The sequence below is a fragment of the Tachyglossus aculeatus genome, chromosome 5 (genome assembly GCF_015852505.1).
Source record: "Tachyglossus aculeatus isolate mTacAcu1 chromosome 5, mTacAcu1.pri, whole genome shotgun sequence".
Lineage (NCBI taxonomy): Eukaryota > Metazoa > Chordata > Mammalia > Monotremata > Tachyglossidae > Tachyglossus > Tachyglossus aculeatus.
The window spans coordinates 62,518,839-62,543,409 of NC_052070.1; the positions used below are offsets into that span (position 1 = coordinate 62,518,839).

Consider the following 24,571-nt stretch of genomic DNA (forward strand, 5'->3'; position numbering starts at 1 on the left):
CTGGGGACGGCACTGCCCCTTCACTGCCCGGCACAAAGGCGTCTTAGAACCCAGCAGCCTGGGAGACTAGGGGTTGAGGGGGAAGGGCACAGGAGACAAAGAATCAGAGAGGAAAATTTGAGTCACAGATCAGGGTCCCGCCAGAGGTCGGGGACCAGGGCTTCCCCCAGTCCCCCCAAACAGTCAGCCATTGTCCCCGCTCTGCTCCATCCGCCCGCAGGAAAAAGCCCTTTATGGGGGCCAGGCAGGGTCCAGACTGAAGCTGCGGGAGGCCTGGCAGCTGGCTCCCTGCAGGTGTGCAGGTTGTGGCTGGGGCCACAAATCATTCCCTGGGGACTGAGATCTACCTAGCATCACTAATCGGAGCTGGGTGCAAATTCTCAGGAAGAATTGTGGGTCGTGAACATGACTGAAGATGATGGAAGAATTGTCTCTTCAAAATATTGATCTTCTACACGAGTTAGGATCCTTTATTGAATTTGTAGCCTTGGTTTTACCAGCTACTGAGGTGTCATGATTCATTTCAATTTCTTGGGTTTTAGTTTCTTTAGGTATAAGTGTAGAAAATTCATCTCCAGTCTGCAACAAGGGGTTGGGGTTAGGATTGATCAACAGCCTGGCATAGTGGAAAGAGCACGGGCTTGGGAGTCAGAGGTCATGGGTTCTAATCCTGGCTCCTCCACTTATCAGCTGTGTGACTTTAGGCAAGTCACTTAACTTCTCTGTGCCTCAGTTACTTATCTGTAAAATGAGGATTAAGACTGTGAGCCCCATGTGGGACAACCTAATTACCTTGTATCTAACCCAGTGCTTAGAACAGTGCTTGGCATATAGTAAGCATTTAACAAATACTATAATTAACAACTGTGTGTCAGCTTATTTGAACTTAGAGATGTATGTTTGTTCAAAGTAGTGTGGGTCATTCATTTTTGTTGGGCTCTTTAGTTGTTGAAATAAGGTTGAGGTGATACTCTCAAAGCAATATTACCTTTTTTGTTATTTAAGTAATCATAGTTGTTTCTTTGGATGGATTATATTGACTTTTTAACTTTTAAAACTAAGTTAAAGAGATGGGCAGAGAGTAAGTCATTCTTAGCACTTAAGTCATCCTCAGAACTTGGGTATATTCAACTGTACATTCATCTGTTTATTCAGTGATTTCATCCTGATAAGTACACTTGTACCTGTTTTGTTTAGTTTTGTTGTCTGTCTCCCCCCTTCTAGTCTGTGAGCCCATTGTTGGGTAGGGATTGTCTCTATTGCTGAATTGTACTTTCAAAGCACTTAGTACAGTGCTCTGCCAACAGTAAGCGCTCAATAAATACGATTGAATGAATGAATGAATGGGGCCAGGCCTTGGGCTTCTCTGGTTCAATGTCTTGGGCTTGCCCTAGCCTTAGCATGATCACAGTGAGGTGGCAAGTCTCCGGGGTCTGGTGAAAGATGGTCGCTCTCCGGCCCTCGTTCTGGTCCTGCTCCTTATCTCCCAGTCTGGCTCCTCAGCCCAACCCCTCAGCACAGTCCTTACCCACAAGTCTGGCCTCTTGTACAATCAATCAATCAATCGTATTTATTGAGCACTTACTGTGTGCAGAGCACTGTACTAAGCACTTGGAAAGTACAAGTTGGAAACATATAGAGACGGTCCCTACCCAACAGTGGGCTCACAGTCTAGAAGCCCCTGTCCTCCAGTCTGGTCAGTCCCTTAGCCCAATCACTGTTCCCCAGTCCAGCCCCTCAGCCCAGTCTCTGTCCCCCAACCTGATCCTTCTGCCCAGTCCCTGTCTCCCAGTCTGGCCACTCAATCCAGTTCCCTGCCTCCCTGTCTGGCCAGCCCCTCAGCCCAATCACTGCCTCCGAGTCCAGCCCCTTGGTCAAGTCATAGCCCCCAGTCCGGGCCCTCGGCCAAGCCCCTGTCCCCAAGTCCAGCCAGCCCCTCAGCCCAATAGTTGTCCTTGATTCTGGCCTCTCAGGCCAGTCCCTGCTCCCAGTCCAGCTCCTCAGCCAAGCCTCTGTCCTCCCCACCCAAGTTCAGCCAACCTCAGGCCAGTGTCTGTCCCCCACCTCTAGTATGGCCAGCCCCTTAGTCCAGTCTCTGCCCCTAAATCCGGCCCCTCAGCCCAGCCCCTGCCCCAGTAGGATTGCAGAAAAAACTGTGGAGGCAGCAGCAACAAACAGGAAACGCCTCCCACTCCTGGCTCGAACCGCTGGGGAGGGAACGGGGGTGTCAGTTCCTGGCAGAGATGCCCCTGACCCCATAGAAGTAATTATCCATTCCTCCCCCCCCCCCCCCCCCCCCACCACAGACACCCCCTTCCAGGAAGTGGCTTGGGGGACCTGACAGGCAGAGCTCTCACGGGTATCTCTCCCATCCAGGGGACCACAGGGTGGAGAGTTAGGGGACTCACAGACACCCAGCCTCCACCTCCATCCCTAGTGCAGCCCAGGGCAACAACTTAGCAGCCAAGTCCTCTACAACCCTCGCTAGGACTCACCAACCCGCAAACAATGACAGAGAGATTCAGACGCCCCAAACAAATGGACCCACCTGCAGTGTGTTTGGGAACAATCTGATTGGGAGGTGTGAAGGGAAGTGGTGTGAACAGGGGCTGGAGGAACACTTGAGGTCACTCTTTGTGGGTGACAAATTATCTCTCGTAAAGCCAAGAGCAAACTGGCCACACGCACAGAGCAGGGTCAGGCCACCCCTGGGAGTGGATAAATGGGATTGTGCAGGACAGGGATGGGGGTGCGGGCAGAAGCCAAAGGGTAAGGGGGGAGGGCGCTTTCCCGAGGTGGGAACCAATGGATAACCGGGAAAGGAGCTTTCCCGGGGCCAGAGCCGATGGATAACCGGGGAGGGCACTTTCCCAGGGCAGGAGCCAGTGGATATCCAGGGCTGCTCCTGAATGATCAAGGGAGGAGAGATTCCCGGCTATGCTTTCAGCCTTTCGCCCCTCCCCAACTGGAAGAGCCCCCAGCACCACCTGACGGAGAGGGTGAGAACCCTCTGGATGGCAGAAGTACCCCCTCCCTCTTGCCCAACTCCAGCTGATGGAGGGGGTGAGAACCCCCTGGATAGAAGAGGTGCCCCCCTACTATCCCCCACCGGAAGAGCCCCCAGCCCCACCTGACAGAGAGGGTGAAGTCCCCCAGGCTGCTCTTGCTTGGCCGTGCCAGGAAGCTGCCATGGCCTCCACGGGTCAGAAGCAGTTTCTCAGCTTCGATTCCATTGATGTTGGGGTGAAACCACCTGTAAGCAGAGTGGGGAAAATAGCAATTAAATGTTGACTGAAGTCCCCTCCCCTCTGGCCCAGGATCAGAGTGGTCCACCTCCCGACCCCCCACTCTCCCTCCCCCTAACCGGGGCCCCCTTGAAAAGGCCAGGGGAGAGAGGGAAAGAGTGGCAAAGGTTGGGAGGTTTCTTGTTTTCTTTTGTTTTTTATGGCATTTGTTAAGCACTTACTATATGCCAGGTACTGTTCTAAGCACTGGGGTAGATAGAAGCTAATCAGGTTGGACTCTAGACTGTAAGCTCATTGTGGGCAGGGAATGTTTGTTTACTGATATATTTTACTCTCCCAAGCACTTACTACAGTGCTCTGCACACAGTAAGCACTTAAAAATACAACTGAATGAACACAGTTCACGTCCCCCATGGGGCTCACAGTCTTAGTCCCCATTTTACAGATGAGGTTACTGAGGAACAGAGAAGTAAAGTGACTTGCCCAAGTTCACACAGCAGAGTGGGAATAGTGAAGCTGGGACTAGAACCCAGGTCCTTCCGACTCCCAGGCCCGTGCTGTATCCACTAGGCCTAGAGTGACCTCTAGGTTGACTGGAAAGTAAGTTTCTACCCTAGCCCCCGGATCCTGGCCTGAGACCAGCCCACCCCCTGCTCCACCCCGTTGTTCCTGAAACCGTGAGGCCACTGAGGCACTTCAAAGCTGGCCCGGAGCAGCCAGTCCAAGAATCCGACCTCGGCTCCGATCGCCCCCATCCCAGCCCTCTGCCCCCACTCCGCCCCCAGCATCTTCCAGGAACGGAAACTTGGCTCAAACGGAATTTACTTGAATGGAAGGGGAAGGGGGCGATGTCACCTGCACATGTGGAAACTCATGGGTCCCGGACAGCAGCCTCTGGGGTTTCCCTTTTCCATGCTTTGCATTTTATTCACATTTTCCACCGGTGCCCTGGGCGTTGCCCCATGTACCCTGTCCCTTGCTCTTTCCACTCTGCACCATCTGCAGTCGCAATACCCTGAGGCCCAGCCCCACGGAGAGCCGTCTGGCCCAGGTGGAGTGCAAAAGCTGTTCCTTGGACCACTTAACTGGGTCCCAACCCACCAGCCCCTCCTCCATCACTGGACTGGGGAGACCCTGCTGGACTCCTCGTTTGAGTTACCCCACGTGCCTACCAACTTTGTTGTATTTTACTCTCCCCAACGATTAATACAGTGCTCTCCAAACAGGAAGTGCTCAGTGAATATGACTGAATGACTGAATTGATAGGTGGCCAGCAGCAGCAGGATCAAGAGAGGGGGCAGCTCCTCTGGGCAGTGGTGACCGGTGTGTCCCCCAGCTCCCCGTTGAGGGGGTGAAAGAAGACTTTGTTCCCTACAGCTATCTGGGCTGGACATGCAGTTTGGCTTACCGAGGTCTCCGTCCAGACCTGACAGTTTCCAAGAAGTCATGGACAGACCCCAGATCAGGTGTTTGCCTTCAAAGTGCTGCATAGCTGTCCACCTCTGTATCAAACAAAAACTCCTCACCATTGGCTTTAAAGCACTTAATCATCTTGACCACTCCTACCTCGCCTGGCTACTCTCCTACTACAATCCAGCCCGCACACTTCATTCCTCTAATGCTAACATTCCCACTGCACCTCCTTCTCTTGAGAAGCAGCGTGGCTCAGTGGAAAGAGCCCGGGCTTGGGAGTCAGAGGTCATGGGTTCAAATCCCAACTCCACCAATTGTCTGCTGTGTGACCTTGGGCAAGTCACTTAGCTTCTCTGTGCCTCAGCTACCTCATCTGTAAAATAGGGATTACGACTGTGAGCACCACGTGGGACAACCTGCACATAGTAAGCACTTAACAAATGTCATCAGTATTATTATTATTATCATTTTATCTCACTGCTGACCTCTCACTCACATCCTACCTCTGGCCTCAAACACCCTCCCTCCTCATATCAGATAGATATTTGCTTTCCCCCACTTCAAAACCTTATTGAAGGCACATCTCCTCCAAGAAGCCTTCCCTGAATAAACCCTCCTCTTCTCTTCCCCCACTCCCTTCTGCGCTGCTCTTACTTGCTCCTTCATTCTTCTTCCCTCCCATCCCCACAGCATATATGTATATATCTGTAATTTATTTAATTTTTATTTACCTATTCATTTATTTATATTAATATCCGCCTCCCCCTCTAGAATGTGAGCTCTTCGTGGGCAGGAATGTGCCTGTTTGCTGTTAGATTGTACTCTCCCAAGCGCCTAGTACAGTGCTTTGCACACAGTAAGTGCTCAATAAATACAATTGAATGAATGAATGAATAGCCCACCATCACCCCACTTCCAAGATCCAGACATTTTCTTTTCTGCTAAGGAACCCTAATCCACCCCTTGCCCCATCTGTCTCACTGGACTCCAGGAGTAGAGGGGACCAAGGGACAGAGAGGGACTTTAGGCATCAGAATTGGGCTGGAGGCTAGCCCTGTCAGCAGCACCAATCTAGCCTCGAAGGACTGCGGTCATTGGGAGGAGGGGACAGGCATGGGGGTAAGCCCACATTCTGCCTCTGGCCTGGATCGCACTCCCTCCTCAAATCCGACAATTACTCTCCCCTTCTTCAAAGCCTTATTGAAGGCACATCTCCTCCAAGAAGCCTTCCCTGACTTAACCCCCCTTTCCTCTTCTCCCACTCCCTTCTGTGTCACCCTGACTTGCTCCTTTCATTCAATCTCCCTCCCAGCCCCACAGCACTTACCTACATATCTGTAATTTATTTGTTTGTATTGATGTTTGTCTCCTCCCCTCTAGACTGTAAGATTGCTGTGGTCAGGGAATGTGTCTGTTTATTTCTGTATTGTACTCTCCCAAGCTTTTAGTACAGTGCACAGCACACAGTAAATGCTCATTAAATACAATTGAATAAATGAATGAATTTTCCACTTATTACACTGGGGAAAAAAGAGTAAACTCTCCTCTCTCCCTGCTTCTTCCCTCTCCACAGGGCGCAGGGTGGCCGGAACTAGAGGGCCCACGATTTGGGGTAGCCTCAGCGACAAGTCATCAATTATCCATGGTTGATCAGTGGGTACTTTGTCCTCTCGGGAGCACCCCCTACCCCCAGCCCACAGCCGGAGATGTTGTCACGGCTCCGCTCCACCCCCCTGCTGGATAATGGGTTTCGAGGGCGGAAATGAGTCAAGCTGTCTTGCGGGGTTAGCTCTTCGCAGGCTCCGGTGGCCCCGGCTGCACCTACAGATGAACCTGAGATTGGGGTGGCTTCTGCCTGGGTGACTCACTGGCTCCCGCACCCCGCCTCACTTCTCTCCGTAGGCTGAAAGTGGAGACTGCCCCTCGCCCCTGGGGATTCCAGGACCGGCACTTGCGATTGTCCGGTTAAACAGCGATAATGCTGCCCCTTCCCTCCCGTCTACAAGCATTAAGGGATGGTCAAGGGTCACCCCCTCCACTGCCCTCCTTCCCCCAGCAAACGCTGGCAGCCCCACAGTCACGTGCACAGCACACCCAAAATCTTAGGACAAAACATTTTTGTTCAGAGTCTCACCAGCTAGGCCCTCCACCCCCAAAATCCCCTTCCCCCATTTAGGTCCGTAGGTGGGGGCTGTAGCACCAGGAGGCATCTTCTCCTTCCCCATAAGAGCCGAACCGCCCCCGATCCGGCAGATGACCGAGCAGTACAGGGTAAACACACAAACAGGAAGTTTAGTAAAAATACAAACATCCCAGCAACCCCTCCCTCCACACACCACACACACACACACACACACACACGTGTGCACACACACACACACACACACACTCTGGGGCCACCCAGCTGGGAGGGGGCTGATCATAGAATCTGGGTCCCCTGGGCCGTGCTAAGAAGCCTTCCTCTCAGGATGGGGGCGTGAGGAGGATTGGCGTTCACATGACCCCAACTCCAGGTCACACATCCCCTCCTTCGCCCTGCAGGCTTTCACCCTCCCCACTGGTCACATGTACAATGTTACCAGTGGTGGCTCAGGGTGGGTTGGGGAAGAGAAGGGCAGGAATCATAGCCCAAGAAGGAAATTTCAGCAGAGAAAGAGGAGGCTCGGGTCTGGAGCAGAAGTGAATCCGGCCTGAGGACAGGCCTAGACTACGGGCAAGCACTATAACAGAAAGTCCCCTCCTCTATTTTCACAGCACAGCCTGAACACAACTACTTTTCCCATTTGGAACACCCAAAGCTCTTCCCATTTCCCAGGCCGGAAAGCTGAGTCCGGGGAGGGTACACACCCTGGCGATCACATGGTGTAACTTGGCCACAGGGAGATGGGCCTGAACCCTGAGCCTCCTGCCCCCACTTCCCCAGGTTTAGGACTCTCTCCCTATCTCTCTCTCAGAACCAGGAAGTCATTGCATGATTGGGGAATGATGCAACGCCTCTCATGCTGTCTTGCCCCCTGTCCACTTTTAGAGCCCTGGGCTCCAGTCCTCCCTCAGCATCACTGAAGCAGTGTGGTCTAATGGAAAGGGCACGGGCATGGGAGTCAGAAGATCTGGTTTCTAATCCCTGCTCCGCCACATATCTGCTGTGTGACCTCGGGCAAGTCATTTCACTTCATTGTGTCTCAGTTTCATCATCTGCAAAATGGAGATTCAATACCTGGTCTCCCTCCTACTTAGACTGGGAGCCCCACAAGGGACCTGATTACCTTATACCTACCCCAGTGCTTAGTTCAGTGCTTGGCACATAGTAAGCACTTAATAAATACCACAATTATTATTATTATCAAAGGCTTCCCAGTTGGCCTAGCCAATTGGCCAAGCCAGCGTTTTGCCCTAAAGGCCCGATCTGGGTGGGCAGGCCCTGTCTGCAGGTGTCCTCAACCCCCCTCATCCCTCTCCCTGAGAGGGGACTTGGACTTTTCCTGCCAAAACCTGGAGCTGGTGCTAGCAGGAAGTCACAAGAGGAGGAGGAGAGGAAGGAGGAGGAGGAGGGGGTGGGAGTAAATACATTCATTGAGTGCTTATTGGGTGCAATGCTTTGAACTAAACGCTTGGGGAAGTACAACAGAAGCCGGAGAAGAGCAGGATCCAAATGCTCATGGAAGCTTTTCTTACAGGGGCAAGATAGGGGGTGGGTGGATAATCAATACAGTCAGTCAAACAGGGACAGTGTCCCATGACAGATGGCCACCGGCAGCCACGAGAGTCTCTGTCTTTCTCTCTTTGCGTTGAGGACCCGGGGAAGCCCAGACTACAGTTCGGCCCTTGCACACAGGGTTACCTTTGTGGGAGAAGAAGTTTGAATAGGGTTTCAGGCTTTTGGGACCCTCGAGGACCATCCCCAAAAGGGTGAGATTGTTCAGGTGACCAGTTTGACCTTTCTACAGCCGGACAGAGAAAACTCCCTCCCCCACGGGAGGCAGGGGCAGGGGGTGAGCTTTCATACACTTTGGAACGTCAGAGATTTTCCTGGACTGTTGAGTGGGGAAGGCAGGAAGGGGGGGGGTGGGCGTGTTCAGGGGGAGGAAATCATGGTGCCGTGAGAAGAAATCTTGCATCACTATTTAAGGTACTTTCTGGGTTGCTCTGGATTGTGACCCCCCTGAGGGCCAAGTTATGGTTTGATTCTGTTTTTACACATGTCTCTAAGCAGCTAGCTCAGTGTGACATGTAGTGTTAGTGCTCACTCAAAAGCAGTGGTGACAACAGGACAGCAGACAGTCCGGTAGCGGTTTGGGTCAAGCTGGGGGTAGTTCCCGCCTGGGAGGATGAGCAAGTCTGGGGCTTCCCTGGAAGTGCCTGTCCATCTCTCATCTCTTTGGCCTGTCCCCCCGACCCCAAGGTGGGGAGGGGGGTAGGGATTCATTCATTCAATCGTATTTATTGAGTGCTTACTGTGCTTGGGAAGTACAAGTTGGCAACATATAGAGATGGTCTCTACCCAACAATGGGCTCGCAGGCCAGGGATGGTGGGGGAGGAGACCCTCAGGGAGTTGGTGGGGGGAGGGACCAGGAGATCATAGGTGGACAAGCTTCTCCCCAGAAAGAAAATCTGATATGTGTGTGTGTGTGCATAGGTTGAGTCAGGGTCCGAAGTGGTTAAATCCACCCACTGAACATGCCCCGAGAAGCCCTGTGGTAGTCCCGCTGGGCTTGGTCATTCTCCAGCCCTCCTGACTGCATGAAAAGGAAGGGGCCTGGACAAGTGCAAAGGATAACACCCCAATGAACGTTAGTATGGGTCAGCCTGGGGCAGCAGCTGCTAGGGCAGGCAGAGACTCCCAGGGGCCTCTGCCGATCACCTGCCCTGGTCCAGCCAGCCCTCTCCAGGGGACCCAGAGCATAGGCAACCAATTTAGCCACAGAGACTTTCTGCTTGGGGAAACTTGGGGAGACTTTCTGCTGGGTACCTGGCCCATCTGGGTCTCCTTGGAAGAGCTGTGGGACATATTTCTGTGGGGAACCCAGGAGATTTCACCAGCAGAGGGGCTATGGATGTGGCAGGATAGGGGGGCTACTTTCAAATGATGCTGCTCCCCCAGGTCAGTAGGGGATCAGGGTAAACAGGGGCTTTATTCTTTGGCTTTTCTGTCACTGGGCTGGGCTGGCCCTGCCCCCCCGCCTGTAAGGTCCGACTCGGGCCATGAGGTCCGGTGACTGGATAAATTCCCCGCCGGCCTGAGTCACGATGTCCGACTGGGCTGGGCCAGCCAGGAGGAGGGTACATTTGACCCTGAACAGCCCAAGCAGACGACTCCTGGGGCCCAGGTCCATTAACCAGAGAAAGGGGAGTAAAGGCCTAGGGCTTGGTAGCTTATTCCTTGATACCTGTCCTCTAGACTGTGAGCACTCCTTGTGGGCAGGAATGTGTTTATTTGTTGTTATACTGCATTCTCCCAAGTGCTTAGTATGGTGTTTTGCACACAGTAGGTGCTCAATAAATATGATTGAATGAATGAAGATTTTTGATCTCAGCTACTGGGGAGCCCCAAACAGAAGCTCACCCGCCCTGGGGGAGGAGTAGTGGGATGGATCAGTCTCTTCCCAGAGCCTGTTCTGGTAAGATTCACCAGCACCAAAGATAGGGCCCAAAACAGGGCCCAATGCTGGAGGAGGGAGGCTGGGAACAGGACACGTTTCAGTGACCGATGATTTTCCTTGCTAGAGAGGGCCTGATTCTGACTCTCTGGCCCTTCAGTCCAGCTCCCAGCCAGGCGGTACCAACTGAGAATTCCTCCAGAGGCAGCAACCCAACCTGAGCAGGTCCAACTCAGGCGAGGGCAAGGCCAGCCCAGCCCAGTGACAGAAAAGCCAAAGAATAAAGCCCCTGTTTACCCTGATCCCCTTGAGTGACCTGGCACCTCCTTCAAGGGTTGGTTAATTCTGTATGGTGTTCAGGACAAGTGAGAGACAATAATCAGGAAGGGCTCCCTGGAGGTGGCACAGGGAAGGGCTTGGGAGTATGGGTGTGGGGCAGTAGCCAATCAGGGTGAAAAGCATTACAGCCTCAAACTGGGGGGGTGGAGGGTTATTAGCTCCTGTCCAGGAAAGGACAGGGCTGCCTTGGATAAGGGACCTCTCTGGGGAAGCTGGTCCATTGAAAGTCGCGGTCTGGACAAGACCTGGTGGCCAAAGAGAAAATCCAGAACAGAAACGCTGCTGGCCAACAGGCATGTTGGCCTTTGAACGGGGCCCCACCTGTAGTCCTGCTCCTTGCTTACAGAGGCTGGCAATTTGTACCAGACACATAGGATGGACGCCTGCCTCAAGACCTGGGACGGCCAGGGGCGGAGTGCCCAAATCACTCATTCTTACGGAAACACAGTGTAGGTGGTGGTGGGAGGTAATGCTACCGTGTGGACCTGCATCTGGGCACAGAGCCTGGCCGAGATGGGACCTTGCCGAGCCAGGCCAGGGACACAGGATTAAATGCTTTTATCAGCCCCGGCCCAGTGGGTGGCCAGGGGTCAGTGTCAGCCTTGGGTTCTGGTGGGTTCTGTTTATTGCTATATTGTACTCCCTCGAGTGCTTCAAACAGCAACCTGCACACAGTAAGTGCTCAATAAATACAATGGACCAACTGACAACAGCAGTCCAGGGCAGAGCAGAGGGCTCAGGCTGCTCATCCCTCAGAGGACAGTTTGGGTCTCCAGCCCACAGCCTAAGTGGAGACCAGCCAGGCACATCCAGCAGACAGACGGACAGAGAGTCAGGAGTAAGTCCTGAGGGCAGCGCCCTGGACCCCAGCACAAGCAGTAGGAAGCTCCTGGCCCTGTTTCCGGTGCCGTTTAGAGGGAGTTTCCTCCTGCCCTTAGTCCTCGGGCAGGAAGCCTGGTCCAGGGCTGGGCCAGCTCCCGGCGCCCCCCACGGCTTCCTGCAGCCTGAACAGAGTGGGGGAAGGGGGTGGCCGGTGTGGAGGAGCGTAGCAACATGTAGCCTGACCCCTCCCAAGCAGCCTCCAACCAGTCCCTCCATGCAGACTCCCGTTATCAGGGTCCTCAAGACCCAGGAAAAGGATCGAGATGCCCTCCCAACCCCCACAAAAGGACGGGGGGCAGGCAGGAACCAGTGGTTCTGTCCGAAGTCAGATGGGCACACTGGTGATCCACAAAACCAGAGGCCCTCAGAGCCCGAGACCCCGCCCCCACCCCCCTCCAGCAGCTCCCAGCAGGAAACACATGTGTCCTCTCCGCCGGGGGAGAGGGTGCGGTGGCCGCGGCGGCCGTGGAGGGCGGTGAGGAGGGGGCGGGGGACAGAGATTCGTCCGGAACCCGCTCCATTGTTGGGGGGAGGGGGAGGGGGAGGGAGGGTCAGGGGCCGGGGGTTGGGGAGAGTGGGGACGAGAGGCGGATCTGGGTAAATGGAGAGAAAGAAGGCGCTTGGGAGGGAGAGCGGGAGGCGGTGGCCGGCCGGGGCCTGAGTCCTTCAGTCCAGCCCATCTCTGACCCCGTGCAGCTGACATCCCTGGAGGCTCCAGGAGTGGGATCGGGAGCGGGCCCCGCCCTTGAGTGGAGGAACCAGTCCGGGAGAGGAAGAGCAGGTCCCGTCCCCCTGGGCTTCCCACCCTCACCACCAAAACGGGCCCAGCCTCGGCCTCCAGGCCCCAGTGGCTCCGGGACCCCTGCAGTCTCGGGGGGCAGCACCGCAAGGAGGGTGGTGTTGTCAGGGCACGGGGTCAGGACCCTCTGGTCTAAAGTGGCAGAGTCCCCCAGGCCTGGCGGGAGGGGAAGAAAGGGGGCACGGAATCGACCATCCAGGGGCTGAAGACCTCTGACCTCAGGGCCTGTCTTTCGCTCCCCGGGGGCTCTCCCCACCCTTGTCCCCTCGGTTTACTAGGTCAGCAGTCCCCTATCTCATCGACGGACAGAGGCAGCCGTGAGTCCGAGACCCCTACCCAATTTAACCTCTTCCTGCCGGTCCGGCCCCGTCCTTCCCTGAGCCCGGAAAGGCCTCGATACCGGGAGTGGGGCCGAATGGGGCAGGGAGGGACTAGGCAACCACTCTCCACTGACCCTAGGAGTGGCGGGGTCGACTCCACCACGACTCCTCCCTACGGACGCCCAGCACCCCCATTCTCCCTTCCCTCTTCCAGTCTCGGTATCAGCCCACTTCCCTCCCCCGACGAGCGCCGAAGGAGAAACTGTCAGCAGCCGAGCCGGCGGAACAGAGATAGGGCCGCTCAAGAGGGCGACGGTCCGAGCTGAAGCCGGGGAGGGTGGAGGAATCCGAGCGAGAGTAGCGCCCACCTGCTAGTGTAGACCACAAACGGGTGTCGACGCGACTCAAATTAGGGGGCAAGGTGGGAGGTGGAGTTCGGGGCTGGGTTAAGTGACAGGCCCCTCATCGGCGTCCCCCTTCTAGACTGTGAGCCCGTTGTTGGGTAGGGACCGTCTCTGTACGTCGCCGACTTGTACTTCCCAAGCGCTTAGTACAGCGCTCTACACACAGTAAGCGCTCAATAAATACGATTGTATCAATACCTCTGGTTTTCATCCTCGGCTCCCCCCAGCCAACGAGGGGAAACTCCGGAGGGCTTCCCGGCAAGGCTTGACCACTCGAGGGGCCGCTCTCTCTGCTTGGGAGGACCCGGGCCGGTCCCCGTAGCGGACCCACTTCACAAACGGGCACACCGAGGCAAGGTGGCAGGAAACGGACCCAGGTCCCGCCCTGAGGTCCCGCGGCTGCCGGCGACAGGAGGGTGACTCCTCTGGGAGGGATCAAACCTGTACGGCCAGGGCTTAGCGGGGCTGGTCCTCCTCCGCCCCTGCCCTACCGTGACACCGTGTCCCGGGTTCCAGAGGCCACAGATGCCAGGGGCGCGTCCCCCACGGACCAAGCGGAGATCTGAGGAGTCAGGACCCCCATAATTAGGGTCGGAAAACCAACGTGCGCGCCCGCCTCGGTGATCCTGATGTTTCGCCCCTTCCTCAATTCTCGGCTTGGCCCCTGGCGTCCCGGGCCCCCTCACCACCGGGAGGGCGGGCCGGGCCGTGGAGGTGGGCAGGGCCCGGCGGGAGGAGAGGATGGGCGCCGCGGGGCCGGACACTCACCTGCGGGAAGTCATGTCCTCACCTCTCCGCCGTCCGCTGCGCGCTCCGGACTCGGGTTGAAGCCGGGGCCCGGCACGCAACTCAGTCCTGGAGGTCCATCCCCGCCCCTAACCCCCGTACAAGGACAAACCCCACCCCTCCCCACTCGACGCTCCGCCCCCAGGGCCCTACATGGGACCGAGAACCACGTGGCTGCGTGGGAGGCCCCACTCTTAAAGGCCCCTGGCCCTGCTCCGAGCCCGGATAGTTGGAGGACTGGGTGGGAAGGGGGTAGAGAGGGGGGGACAAGAAGACAGCGTGGCTGCGTGGCTTAGTGCAACGAGCACGGCCTTGGGACTAAGAGGACGTGGGTTCTAATCCAGGCTCCCCCACTTGTCTGCTGTGTGACCTTGGGCAACCCACTTCACTTCTCTGTGCCTAGCGTGGCTTAGTGGACAGAGCACGGGCTTGGGAGTCAGAGGTCGTGGGTGGTAATCCCGGCTCTGCCACTTATCAGCTGTGTGACCTTGGGCAAGTCATTTCCCACAGTTGGGTAGGGACTGTCTGTATATGTTGCCAACTTGGACTTCCCAAGCGCTTAGTACAGTGCCCTGAACACAGTAAGCGCTCAATAAGTACGATTGATTGATTGATTGATTTCTCTGTGCCTTAGTTACCTCATCTTTTGCCAACTTGCAACAGTTGCCAGCTATGTTGCCAACTTCTACTTCCCAAGTGCTTAGTACACTGCTCTGCACACAGTAAGCACTCAATAAATATGATTGATTGATTGATTCCCAAGCGCTTAGTTCAGTGCAGTGCTCTGCACACAGTAAGTGCTCAATAAATACAATTGACTGAATGAATGAATCTGTAAAATGGGGATGAAGACTGAGACCCACGTGGGACAACCTAACTACCTTGTATCTACCCCAGCGATCAGAACAGTGCTTGGCACGTAGTAAGCGCCTAACAAATACCATCATCATTATTATTACTTAACTTCTCAGTGCCTCGGTGACCCCATCTGTAAACTGGGGATGAAGACTGTGAGCCTCACGTGGGACAACCTGAAACACCTTGTATCTACCCCAGCGCTTAGAACAATGTTTGACACATAGTGAGTGCTTAACACATACCATTATTATTATTATTATTATTAGGCCTTGTCCCTGCACCCCGGGCGATGGAGTTCCCGAGAATAAAGCTCCGAGCATGAAAGGGGGCGGAGGACTGTCCGAAGGAGGTGGTCGTCGGGCAGGCGAGGACCACCATCCCCGCTGCCTCTCCCTTTGACCGGACCCGGCCTCGCTGTACCAGACTGAGGGTGGGAGGGGAGCAGACACTCGCCCCGGGCTAGAGAATGCGCCCCCGTCCCTCCCCCCTCCGTCCGTCTATTTTTAAAGCGGTTCGCGCTATCATTTCCTAAATATACCGACCCGGGCGGGGCAGACCCCCGCCCCCTGCCCCTTGGTCAAGGCTGCAGCTCATCCCGCCGCCCCCGACTTTCCCCCCGGCTCCCTCCCTGCTCGGTGCCTCTGCGGGGCTCGGCGCTGGGATCGGGGGCGGAGACCCCACGTGCTGAACTGCCAGTAACGGCTATTCTCCGGCCTCAGCCCCGTCGGGGGAGCGGGGAGGCTAAACTCGCTGCACCGGTGGGGACTCCACAGGCTGTGACCCGGGGGGGGGGGGGGGGGGGCTGCGAGGCCTGGCTGCACGACAATAGGGAGGCCGGAGGATCGAGGGACGGTGGGGAGATGTTGGGTGTGGCAGGGGTGGGGGGTAGCCTTGTTTCGTTGGGCGGGCTCGGAGGTGGAATTTGCACCCAGAATTTCTCCTCCAGCTTCTCCTCACCTCCTTTTTTGGGACACAATGAAAATGGCCAGACTCGTGTCCACCGGACTTAGTGGATCAACTCCTGGCCCCTGCCTCTAGGTCACACTGAATGGGCTGGGATGGGGGAGATATTATTATTACTATGGTTTTATCGTTATAAAAGTATAATAATACAATATACATAATGTATAATAATAATAGTTTAGCATTAACTGCACTGGGGTAGATATTTAAGTTGGACACTGTCCCTGTCCCATACAATAATAATAGTACTTGTTAAGCACTTACTATGTGCCGGGCACTGTCCTAAGTACTGGGGTAGATACAACACAATTAAGTTGGACACAGTCCCTGTCCCACATGGGGTTTACAGACAATCTCCATTCTACAGGTGAGGTGACTGAAGCATAGAGAAGTTAAGTGACTTGCCCAAGGTCACACAGCAGGCAAGTGGAGGAGCTAGGATTAGAACCCATACCAAGCACTGTTCTAAGCACTGGGGTGGATACAAGCAAATTGGTTGGAACACAGTCCCTGTCCCACATGGGGCTCACAATCTTAATCCCCATTTTACAGATGAGGTAATTAGAACCCATGGACTCCCAGGCCATGCTCTATCAACTACTCCATGCTTACAGTCTAGGTAGGGGGGAATCCCCATTTTGCACCTGAGGAAACTTAGGCACAGAGATGTTAAATTACTTTCCCATGGTCAAGCAGTGGTGAGAAATAGCATGTTCTAGTGGATAAAGGACGGTGCTGGGAGCCAGAAGAGGAGCCAGAAGACCTGGGTTTAAATCCCAGCTCCACCACTTGCCTGCTGTGGGCAAGTCACTTGACTTCTCTGTGCCTGAGTTTCCTCAACTGCAAAATGGGGAGTCAGTACCTGTCTTCCCTCCTACATAGATTGTGAGGCCAATGTGGGACAGAGACTCTGTTCATCCTAATTAACTTGCATCGATCCCAGAGCTTAGAACAGTGCTTGACCGTAAATAAGTACTAAACAAATGCCATAGAAGAGTGGCAGACTCGTTATTAGAACCCAGGTCCTCTAACTGCAAGGACCCTGCTCTTTTCCTTAGGTCATGCTGCTTCTCCTTGCGCCATCGAAGCCGATAATGATTTCCGAATCCCCAGCCCCGAGGACTCAGAGATGCCTTAGCCTTTTTCCCAGATCCAGCTCCTCTTCCCGGCAAGCAAGCTCAGCAGCCCCAGGGGGGCTGGGGGAGCGGCAGATCAACTGCAGAGGATGAGGGGTCAGTGAAGGGAGCACCGAGATTGAGACCCGGCCCACAGGTCAGACAGGAATTGGAGAGGGGAGGAACGCATAGTGGGAGCTGGGGTGGTATGTGGGACCGTGGGGAAGGAATGGGGGGACCCAGGCCTCTCCACTCCCCTCCTGGCCCATAACCTCGGGAATCTGAGGGTTTATTTCATCTCCGGCCCTGTCCAGAGATGCAGTTTCTAACTTCCAGCTTCCTGCCCAGCCCAGACCCCACCCTCATTCCCGTCCCTGCCCCTTCCCCTTCCCTGGGGGCTTTCCCAGAGCTTGATTTTTTATTTATAAACCCAGCTGTTTACTCCCGGCAGCAGCAGGGCTAGTCCTGCCCCAAGGCATCGGATGGCCTGTCCCTTCCTGAAGCTGCAAGGTTTTCAACCTGAAGCAGAGTGAACAGGACACACGACCCAACGGGACCACTCCCAGACTCTGCTCGGGCCAGCAGGGGGGTCAGCAGCAGAGTTAGGCTGGGCAGACAGTGGCTCAAGACCTGCTTATCACTCTCCTTGAGGGTGGGTGGCAGGATGACCCTTGTCACCAGGTGGGCAGGGGCAGGATCAGACCTCAAGGTTAGCAGGACCATCCCATACACCCCGCTTCTGACCAGTATGGCATCACCACCCAAAGAAGCAACTTTGGTTAGTGGAAAGAGCACAGGCCCGAGAGTCAGAAGACCTGGGGTCTAGTCCTGTCTCTACCACTTGCCTTCTGTGTGCCCTTGGACAAGTTACTTCACTTCTGTTTCTTCATCTGTAAAAATGGGAATTAAATCCTACATTTCCCTACTTCCTCTAGACTTTAAGCTTGTGGTGGGCAGGAAACATGCCTACCAACTCTGTTACACTGTATTCTCCCAATAATAATAATAGTGGTATTTCTTAAGCACTTACTCTTTGCCAAGCAGTGTTTCTAAGCACTGGGGTGGATACAAGCAAATTGGTTTGAACAGTCCCTGTCCCACATGGGGCTCACAATCTTAATCCCCATTTTACAGATGAGGTAACTGAAGCACAGAGGTAACTGAAGCCCAGAGAAATGAAGTGATTTGCCCAAGGTCACACAGCAGACACATGGCAGAGCCAGGATTAGAACCCACATCCTTCTGACTCCCAGGCCCATGTTCTATCCACTAGGTCATGCTGCTGCTTCTGCTGCACCCAAGAGCTTAGTACAATGCTCTGCACATGGTAAGTGCTCAAAAAATACATTTGGGTGATTAATTCATACTTAGACAGGGACTATGTCTGGCCTGATCATCTGATCACCCCAGCAGTAAGGTGCTTGGTAAGCACATAACAAATACTATTAAAAAAAATAAAATCCTGCTTTTCCCAGTCTTCCCAAAATATACAAATGTGTACAAATACAAAGCAAGTGGGGATGGGTGGCTTGCCATTCCTCCCTCCAGTTCCCACCAATGTCTGTGATCAAGTGTAATACCCCCTCCCCACCATCCCTCTGAAAATTTATCTACCGATTGGAATGAGGAGGATACCCACCAAGAGTCCTGGGTTGGGCATGACCTTCCAGAGTTCATCCTATCCATCCTCCTGCATCCAAACAGGATTGTCCTGCTTGGGGCCCAGTTTCCCATCTCTGCCAGATGGGAAGGTGGAAGAGTGGGATCTGGCATCACGCTCCACACCCTTGATCTGCCCGAGTTTCCAAACTTTATTTCGCAGTGATTGACAAAGACACAGTTAGTAACGGTTACATCATGCTGGACCCCACTCCGCCCCCGGGCCCACCGTGGGACCCCGTGTCCTGGAGTCTCACCTGAGAAACATGCGGCAGCGTGGACAAATTGGAAAATGTCCCCCCAAGATCCCCCCCCACCCCCCACCCTGGGACCTCCCTTAAAAACTGACCCCTACTTCCCTGTCCTGACCCCGGTTGCCACTCAAGAACCCTCCACTATGCAGCGAGCCCCTGGCGGGCTGGATCTGGGCAGCAGACTGAGGGGGATTTAGGGTTTCACTTTAATGGGCTAGCCCCCCCGCCCTTCTGGGGGGGTGGGGAACAACCATAGAAGTGGTGAGGTTGAGAGGGATTTTTCATGGGAAACAGCATCCGGCTAAGGGGTAAAGTCAAGGGGGCTAGCTGTAGCCCTCAAGGGCTCCCTGAGCCTGGATGGCTAAAAGACATCAGTGTCTGGCCCCCACTCCCACCCTTGTCATCCTAGAGTTTGGTGCTTCCCAACTCCCAGGGGTGGGGGGGTTCGCTCTGCTTGAAGAAATAGGCAGATGTGATTACTGTAATTACTCACATACCCACCATCTCCCAGCGGCCAGCACTTTCCAAGCCAAAACCCGGGCACAGGTGGGACGATGAGGAATTGCTCAGGCTGAAACCAGCCCATCAGAGCCCTCAAGTCGGGGTGAGGCCAGGAAGTGGGGTGGTTGGTCATGAGCAAATACAGTAGTAACCTTCCTGCGGACCCTACGGTGGGCAGGGCTGAATGGACTGAACATGCATGTAGACACATGTGAAGGTGGAGAAGGTGGGAGGGGGACAGGGAGTTGGAGTGGGAAGAAACAGTCCGGTACATAGGGGGCAACAGCAGCTCTGGCTTTGGTCCCTACATAGAGTCGCCTCAGAGTCAGAGAATCGGAAGGCGTCTCTGGGGTCAGGCCAGATTAGGCCAGGTCAGATCTCTGTGAGTTCTCTAGCAGGCTGGGCTGCAGATGTGGCAGAGGTGAGAGCGGCAGGAGCATGGGCAGAGAAAGCTCTCTGCACTGGGTTGATTCTCCCCATCCCTGGGGGGTGGTAGGAAGGGGCACAGAGGGGAGGGGGCTTTAGCTGCCGCAGCAGGGACAAGCCAGGTCGGGCTGGGGCACGTCTGGCTAAAAATAGATGTCCCAGCTGCTGGGCTGAGGACTGGGCCTGGTGGAGGGAGGGGGAACAGTCAGCCCCTGCCCCCATCAAATGCAGAGAGCTGGGACCTGGCGGGATGGAGGGGGGCTGGGGTCGGGGCCCTGGCTCTGAAATGGTACACACGGGCCTGAGGGTTAGGGTGGGGACAGGGGGGTAAGCAGTGCATTAAAAATCCCCAAATACAGTCAGACTCTTACACACATAAATTACAAACACAAATCAGAAGGGGACAGAGGCTGTGGCAAAGGAGCGGAAGGAGGGGTGAGTGGACCACCTGGCTTTCTGGCTACCCCTGACCACCCCGCTTCAAGCCAAGGGGCCGGGCTGGGGTCGGACGGCCAACTCTGAACACCAGACGGAAGCGAAGGTCGTTGCCATGGTCAGCCCGGCTACCTCCCTCACCCTACTCGGGGTTGGGGGCAAAATGGAAGAAGAAAATGGGAGTCGGAGAAGGTCGAGAAAAGCCCCACGGAAGAACTTCTGCTGTCCCCTGTGTCCTTGATGTCCCCTTGAAAACCCTGGGACCTTCTCCTGCTGGATGAATCTCGCTGGCTTCTGTTCTACCGTGACCCCGGAGGTCCCGCGGCCAGGGTCAAAAGTCAGAGACCCCACATAACCCCAATGCCCCAGGCGTGCAGGTAAGGGTCCTCTGTCTCCAACCCATGGGCAAATAACAAATGATATAAAAACAAGTGAGAGTTTACAAAAATAGAAAATAATTACAGTAGCCGGTGGTGGCGGTGGGGTGGGGCAGGGGGCTGGACGGGGGGCAGGGGCCCAGGCCTGGGGCCGGGCAGGCGCTATTTGGCTGAGCACTGTAATATCGTGGGCTTGTTCACGGCGTCACCCACAAGGTGCAGCTCTCTGCCATCCACCAGCACATCTCGGATACAGCCAATATAGCTGGTGCCGTAGGCCTTGGGCAGCCTGTGGGTAACGGTCAGCTTCTCCACTCCTCCTGGAGAGGGCAGGATGGGGGGAACGAGGGTCAGTCTGGACAGCAACGCTTGGCATCTGGCCACCGTCCCCGGGGATGGGTGTGTCTGTTCTGGGGGTCCGCAGTCTCCCTCCCTCCCCAAACCCTGTTCATTTATTCTCCTTAGGACCTCCACCCCTCAACATCCCCAAGCAGCTCACCCAGCCACAGGGCCCCGTCCGTGTCCAGCTGGGTGGCCCCCAGCGGGGAAGAGCCGGTGATGGGGGCTTCATTGCCGACCTGCAGGGTCCCTTCCCTGTGTACCCTGTACCAGAAGGGAGGGGAGAGGGAGGATGGAGTAACCCCGGCACCCACTGTACCCCTCCTCTCCCTCCAGAAGCAGCTGCAGCACCTTCTGGAATGGCACCAAGGGCCCTTCCATCCCTCCTCCTCACCGACCGCCTCCCATTCCTGGCCCAACCTCCCCACTTCACCGCCCTTCCCCATTCCTCCATCCCCAACCAAGCTGCCCAGCTGCCCAGCCTGGCCACCCTCCTGGACAGGGCCTCTGGCATCTTAGCCACTCCGGGCATCCACCCAGGCCAGGCCAGGCTTGAAATAGTGTCTGAGCCAGTGGTCCGGGACTCCCCCTCCCATTCCTAGAACATGGGATGGGCATGACTGCACTGGCCCCTCACGTGCTCCTTGGCATCTCTCCCCACCATCCCCTCCAGACTGGCGGCTGACCTGTGAGCCTTGACCCGCACCCAGCGGTTGGTGTTGACTGGCACCGTGGAGCGGAGCACGACAGGCTTGGAGCCGAGGTCGTAGGACATGTGCAGGTGGCCATCAACGATGGCCAGAGCGATGTAGTCGGCCCGCTCTGTGGCCTTCCCACTCCAAAGCACGAGCCCCTGGGTGGCTTCCGTCTTGATGCTCAGCTCGAAATGGTTGGCCTGCAGGGCCTTCTCACTAGAGGTTAGGGGTTGAGGGATGTGGTTAGAGGTCTTCAGAGGAGAAGGAGCCCAGGGGCAGGGCCTCAGCCCCTTGGCTCCCCTATCTGAGATCCCCCACCCCCAAGCTGCAGGGAGAAGTGGACTGTTCTTCTCAAAGTGGTACGTGTTCAGCGCTTACTACATGCCAAGCACTGTACTAAGCGCTGGGGTGGGTACAAGATAATCAGGTTGGTCACAATCCCTGTCCTACCTGGGGCTCAGTCTACGTAGGAATGAGAACAGGTATTGAATCTCCATTTTGCAGATGAGGGAACTGAGGCACAGGAGTTAAGTGATATGACCAAGTTCACACAACAGACAAGTGGTGGAGCTGGGATTAGAATCCAGGTCCTCTTTCCACTAGGCCACACTGCTTCTTCTGTCAGGATAATGAGGTTCAGGATCAGCCCTCCCCCAAACAAGCTCTCCAAAACAACCCAGAGCAAGGATGTGCGTGGGGTAAGGGGAGAAATTGGTTATCAGGATCATAACCATCTCCCCCACTGCCTGGAGCCCACTCCAAGAGGAGCGCCTCCCCTAGTACAATGCTCTGTACACAGTAAGCGCTCAGTAAATACCACTGACTGCTTGATTGCCCCTCCTCTCAGACAGTATTAGCCTCCCCAACTCCCCCCCCCCCCCCCCCCCCCACCACCACCACCACACACAAACACTTAGATTCCCCATCAGCCCCTAAGGGACACTACAGCACACATGGTCCAAGGCCCCACGAAGGGTCTCAGAGCTGAGCATGTGACATGGGCAAGGAGCAGGCTGGGGGGTGGGATCCTTGCTCTCACTGGGGTAACATTTCAGACCCAGGCTCCATCCCCCAACCCTACTCCCACATCCCAGATCTTGGGGCTGCTGGAGTCTGTGGGCTGGGTGCCCCTTAGAGCCAAAGGTCCAAACCACCCAGAGACGTGGAGAGATCCAGAGGCACATCAAGAGATACACAGGGAATGAGACCCAGCAACAGAGGCAGAGAGATACAGACACAGTCATAGAGACAGAGAAGCTGAAAGATTCAAACACACAGAGGCAGAAATACAGATGTAGCAACAGAAGCAGAGAGTTCCAGAGATGAAGTGACAGAGAGATGCACAGACAAAGAGAAGCAGACTCCCAGGGACAGAGGCAGCAGAGAGATGTGGTGGGTCAGAGCACCGTGGTGGGTAGGAAAGGGGTGGGCAGAGGGGCTTGGCCAGAGTGGAAGCTTGAGAGAACTCACCTGGGCTCGCTGGCTGAGCCCGAACCAGCAGGACTGAGGCGCAGGGAGAGAGGCAAGCAGTAAGCGGAATAGAAATAGCCGGCCAGCGCGGGGAAAGGGGAGGATAGGTGGCAGGGGAGGGTCTCTTGCCATGATGACCCCACCCTTCAGCTGCCAAGCGGGGGATAGCCCCAGGAGCTTCATCAAGACCTTTAGCCCACATCTGCGGTCATCCAGTCCAGCCCTGTGCCTCCAGCGGGAAGACCCCCTCCCGTCGGCCTAGACTTATGGGATCCTTTTAGCTACCAATTCCCAGGGAGAGAGGCCACAAGCCACCTCCAGTCACCTGGCCTGGCACCAGAAAGTCCTCCCTGCTGTCTAGCCTAAGTCACTTAGTGGTCTCTGACTCTCCCTGCCCCATGGAGAAGGTTTGGGTGACCATAGGCTGCAGACATATTGGGTGAGTGGGTGTGGGACTCGCAGTGACAAGCAGGCTGCTCCGCTGCAGATTCAACTGGGCGGACATATACTTGGTCCCCCGGTCCTCCCTGAGCAACCTCCAACTCAACCAGGATTGAGGGGGAGGAGGGCAAGGGACACATATGCCCAACATATATGTGTATGTACGTACACACACACACACACACACACACACACACACGCCCTTGATATGAACTTGAAGTCTCCAATGGACGTGAAATTCACCTATAGGTAACCCTCCACATCCTTCCCTCCACACACTCACATTCAGTCCTCTTGTTGTGGGCAGAGAATGTGGCTACCTACCCTTTTGCATTATACTCTCCTTAAGTGGTTAGTACTCAATAAATGCCATTGATTGATCAATGCACATACAGAACAGTTCTTGATGTGTAGCTGAAAACACCACTGACAGTGAAATTTCTCCTATAGGTGCGCACACACACACCACACACACACACACACACACCCTACGTACACACGCTCGGACTACCTCTGGGAAGAGCAGAAAGTCACTGTGGTGGGGAATATGGTGTCGGGATTTCCTTGCCTAGCCCCAGTTCCTTCAACCAAAGCAGGGCTCCCCACCCCCAGTCTGGCCCCCCAGTAGCTATTATCTGTAAGGACTGAAAATGAGCCAAATCAGCTAGGAGTTTGGGGGTCTTCTCCACTCTAAGATCATTGTCCCCCAGGGCTCAGGATCCACCCCTCCCCGGCTGGTCACCAACACAACCTGGAGGTATGGACTTTGGCTTGCCCTCCACCCCTCTGAAGTTTCTGGAGGCCAGGGGAGGGATCAGGGAAAGGACCCTCTCCCTCTAAAGACCAGAAAGATCACTTAGCACTTCATTCAGCACTCGGAGCCTTACAACACTTGCAGAAAACACTTCCTAGGGCCTGACCTGAATCCCTCTTGCTGTAGCTGAACCTCCTTCTCCTCACTTTCATACACCCCGACCCTCTGTGCTCTTTGGTTCCCTGCTAGATGTTGTCTACACTGCCTGGTGACCCTCCCAGTGACCGAAAGGATAGCTGGAGCTACTTACGCTGGGATCTCATTGGTCAGTTGGCTTGGAAACAAAGAAACACACAGTGAGGAAGCACAGACACACAGAACAAGAACAGAGAGACACCAGGAGGTACCCCACAGAAATGGATAGGATAGTAGTAATAGTAATAATAATAATTTGTTAAGCGCTTACTATGTGCTAAGCACTATTCTAAGCACTGGGGT

General features: G+C 55.2%; 2 protein-coding genes across 5 annotated transcripts in view; both read right to left on the reverse strand.

Moving 5' to 3' along the window:
• LOC119928905 (tyrosine-protein phosphatase non-receptor type 11-like) overlaps nucleotides 1-13,834 on the reverse strand; it is a 28,453-nt gene extending 14,619 nt beyond the window's left edge. For both annotated transcript variants that reach the window (XM_038747416.1, XM_038747415.1), the window contains exons 1-2: nucleotides 13,769-13,834; nucleotides 3,131-3,253 (exon numbers count right to left, since the gene is read on the reverse strand). In XM_038747416.1, the coding sequence (XP_038603344.1) occupies nucleotides 3,131-3,253; nucleotides 13,769-13,782 (137 nt within the window). In that variant the 5' untranslated portion in view covers nucleotides 13,783-13,834. The remainder of the gene's footprint in view (nucleotides 1-3,130; nucleotides 3,254-13,768) is intronic.
• A 4,855-nt stretch (nucleotides 13,835-18,689) lies between these two features.
• Nucleotides 18,690-24,571, reverse strand: part of AGRN (agrin) — an 88,018-nt gene continuing 82,136 nt past the window's right edge. For all 3 annotated transcript variants that reach the window (XM_038746344.1, XM_038746343.1, XM_038746345.1), the window contains 3 exons: nucleotides 21,400-21,624; nucleotides 20,874-20,977; nucleotides 18,690-20,694 (listed from right to left, as the gene is read on the reverse strand). In XM_038746344.1, the coding sequence (XP_038602272.1) occupies nucleotides 20,537-20,694; nucleotides 20,874-20,977; nucleotides 21,400-21,624 (487 nt within the window). In that variant the 3' untranslated portion in view covers nucleotides 18,690-20,536. The remainder of the gene's footprint in view (nucleotides 20,695-20,873; nucleotides 20,978-21,399; nucleotides 21,625-24,571) is intronic.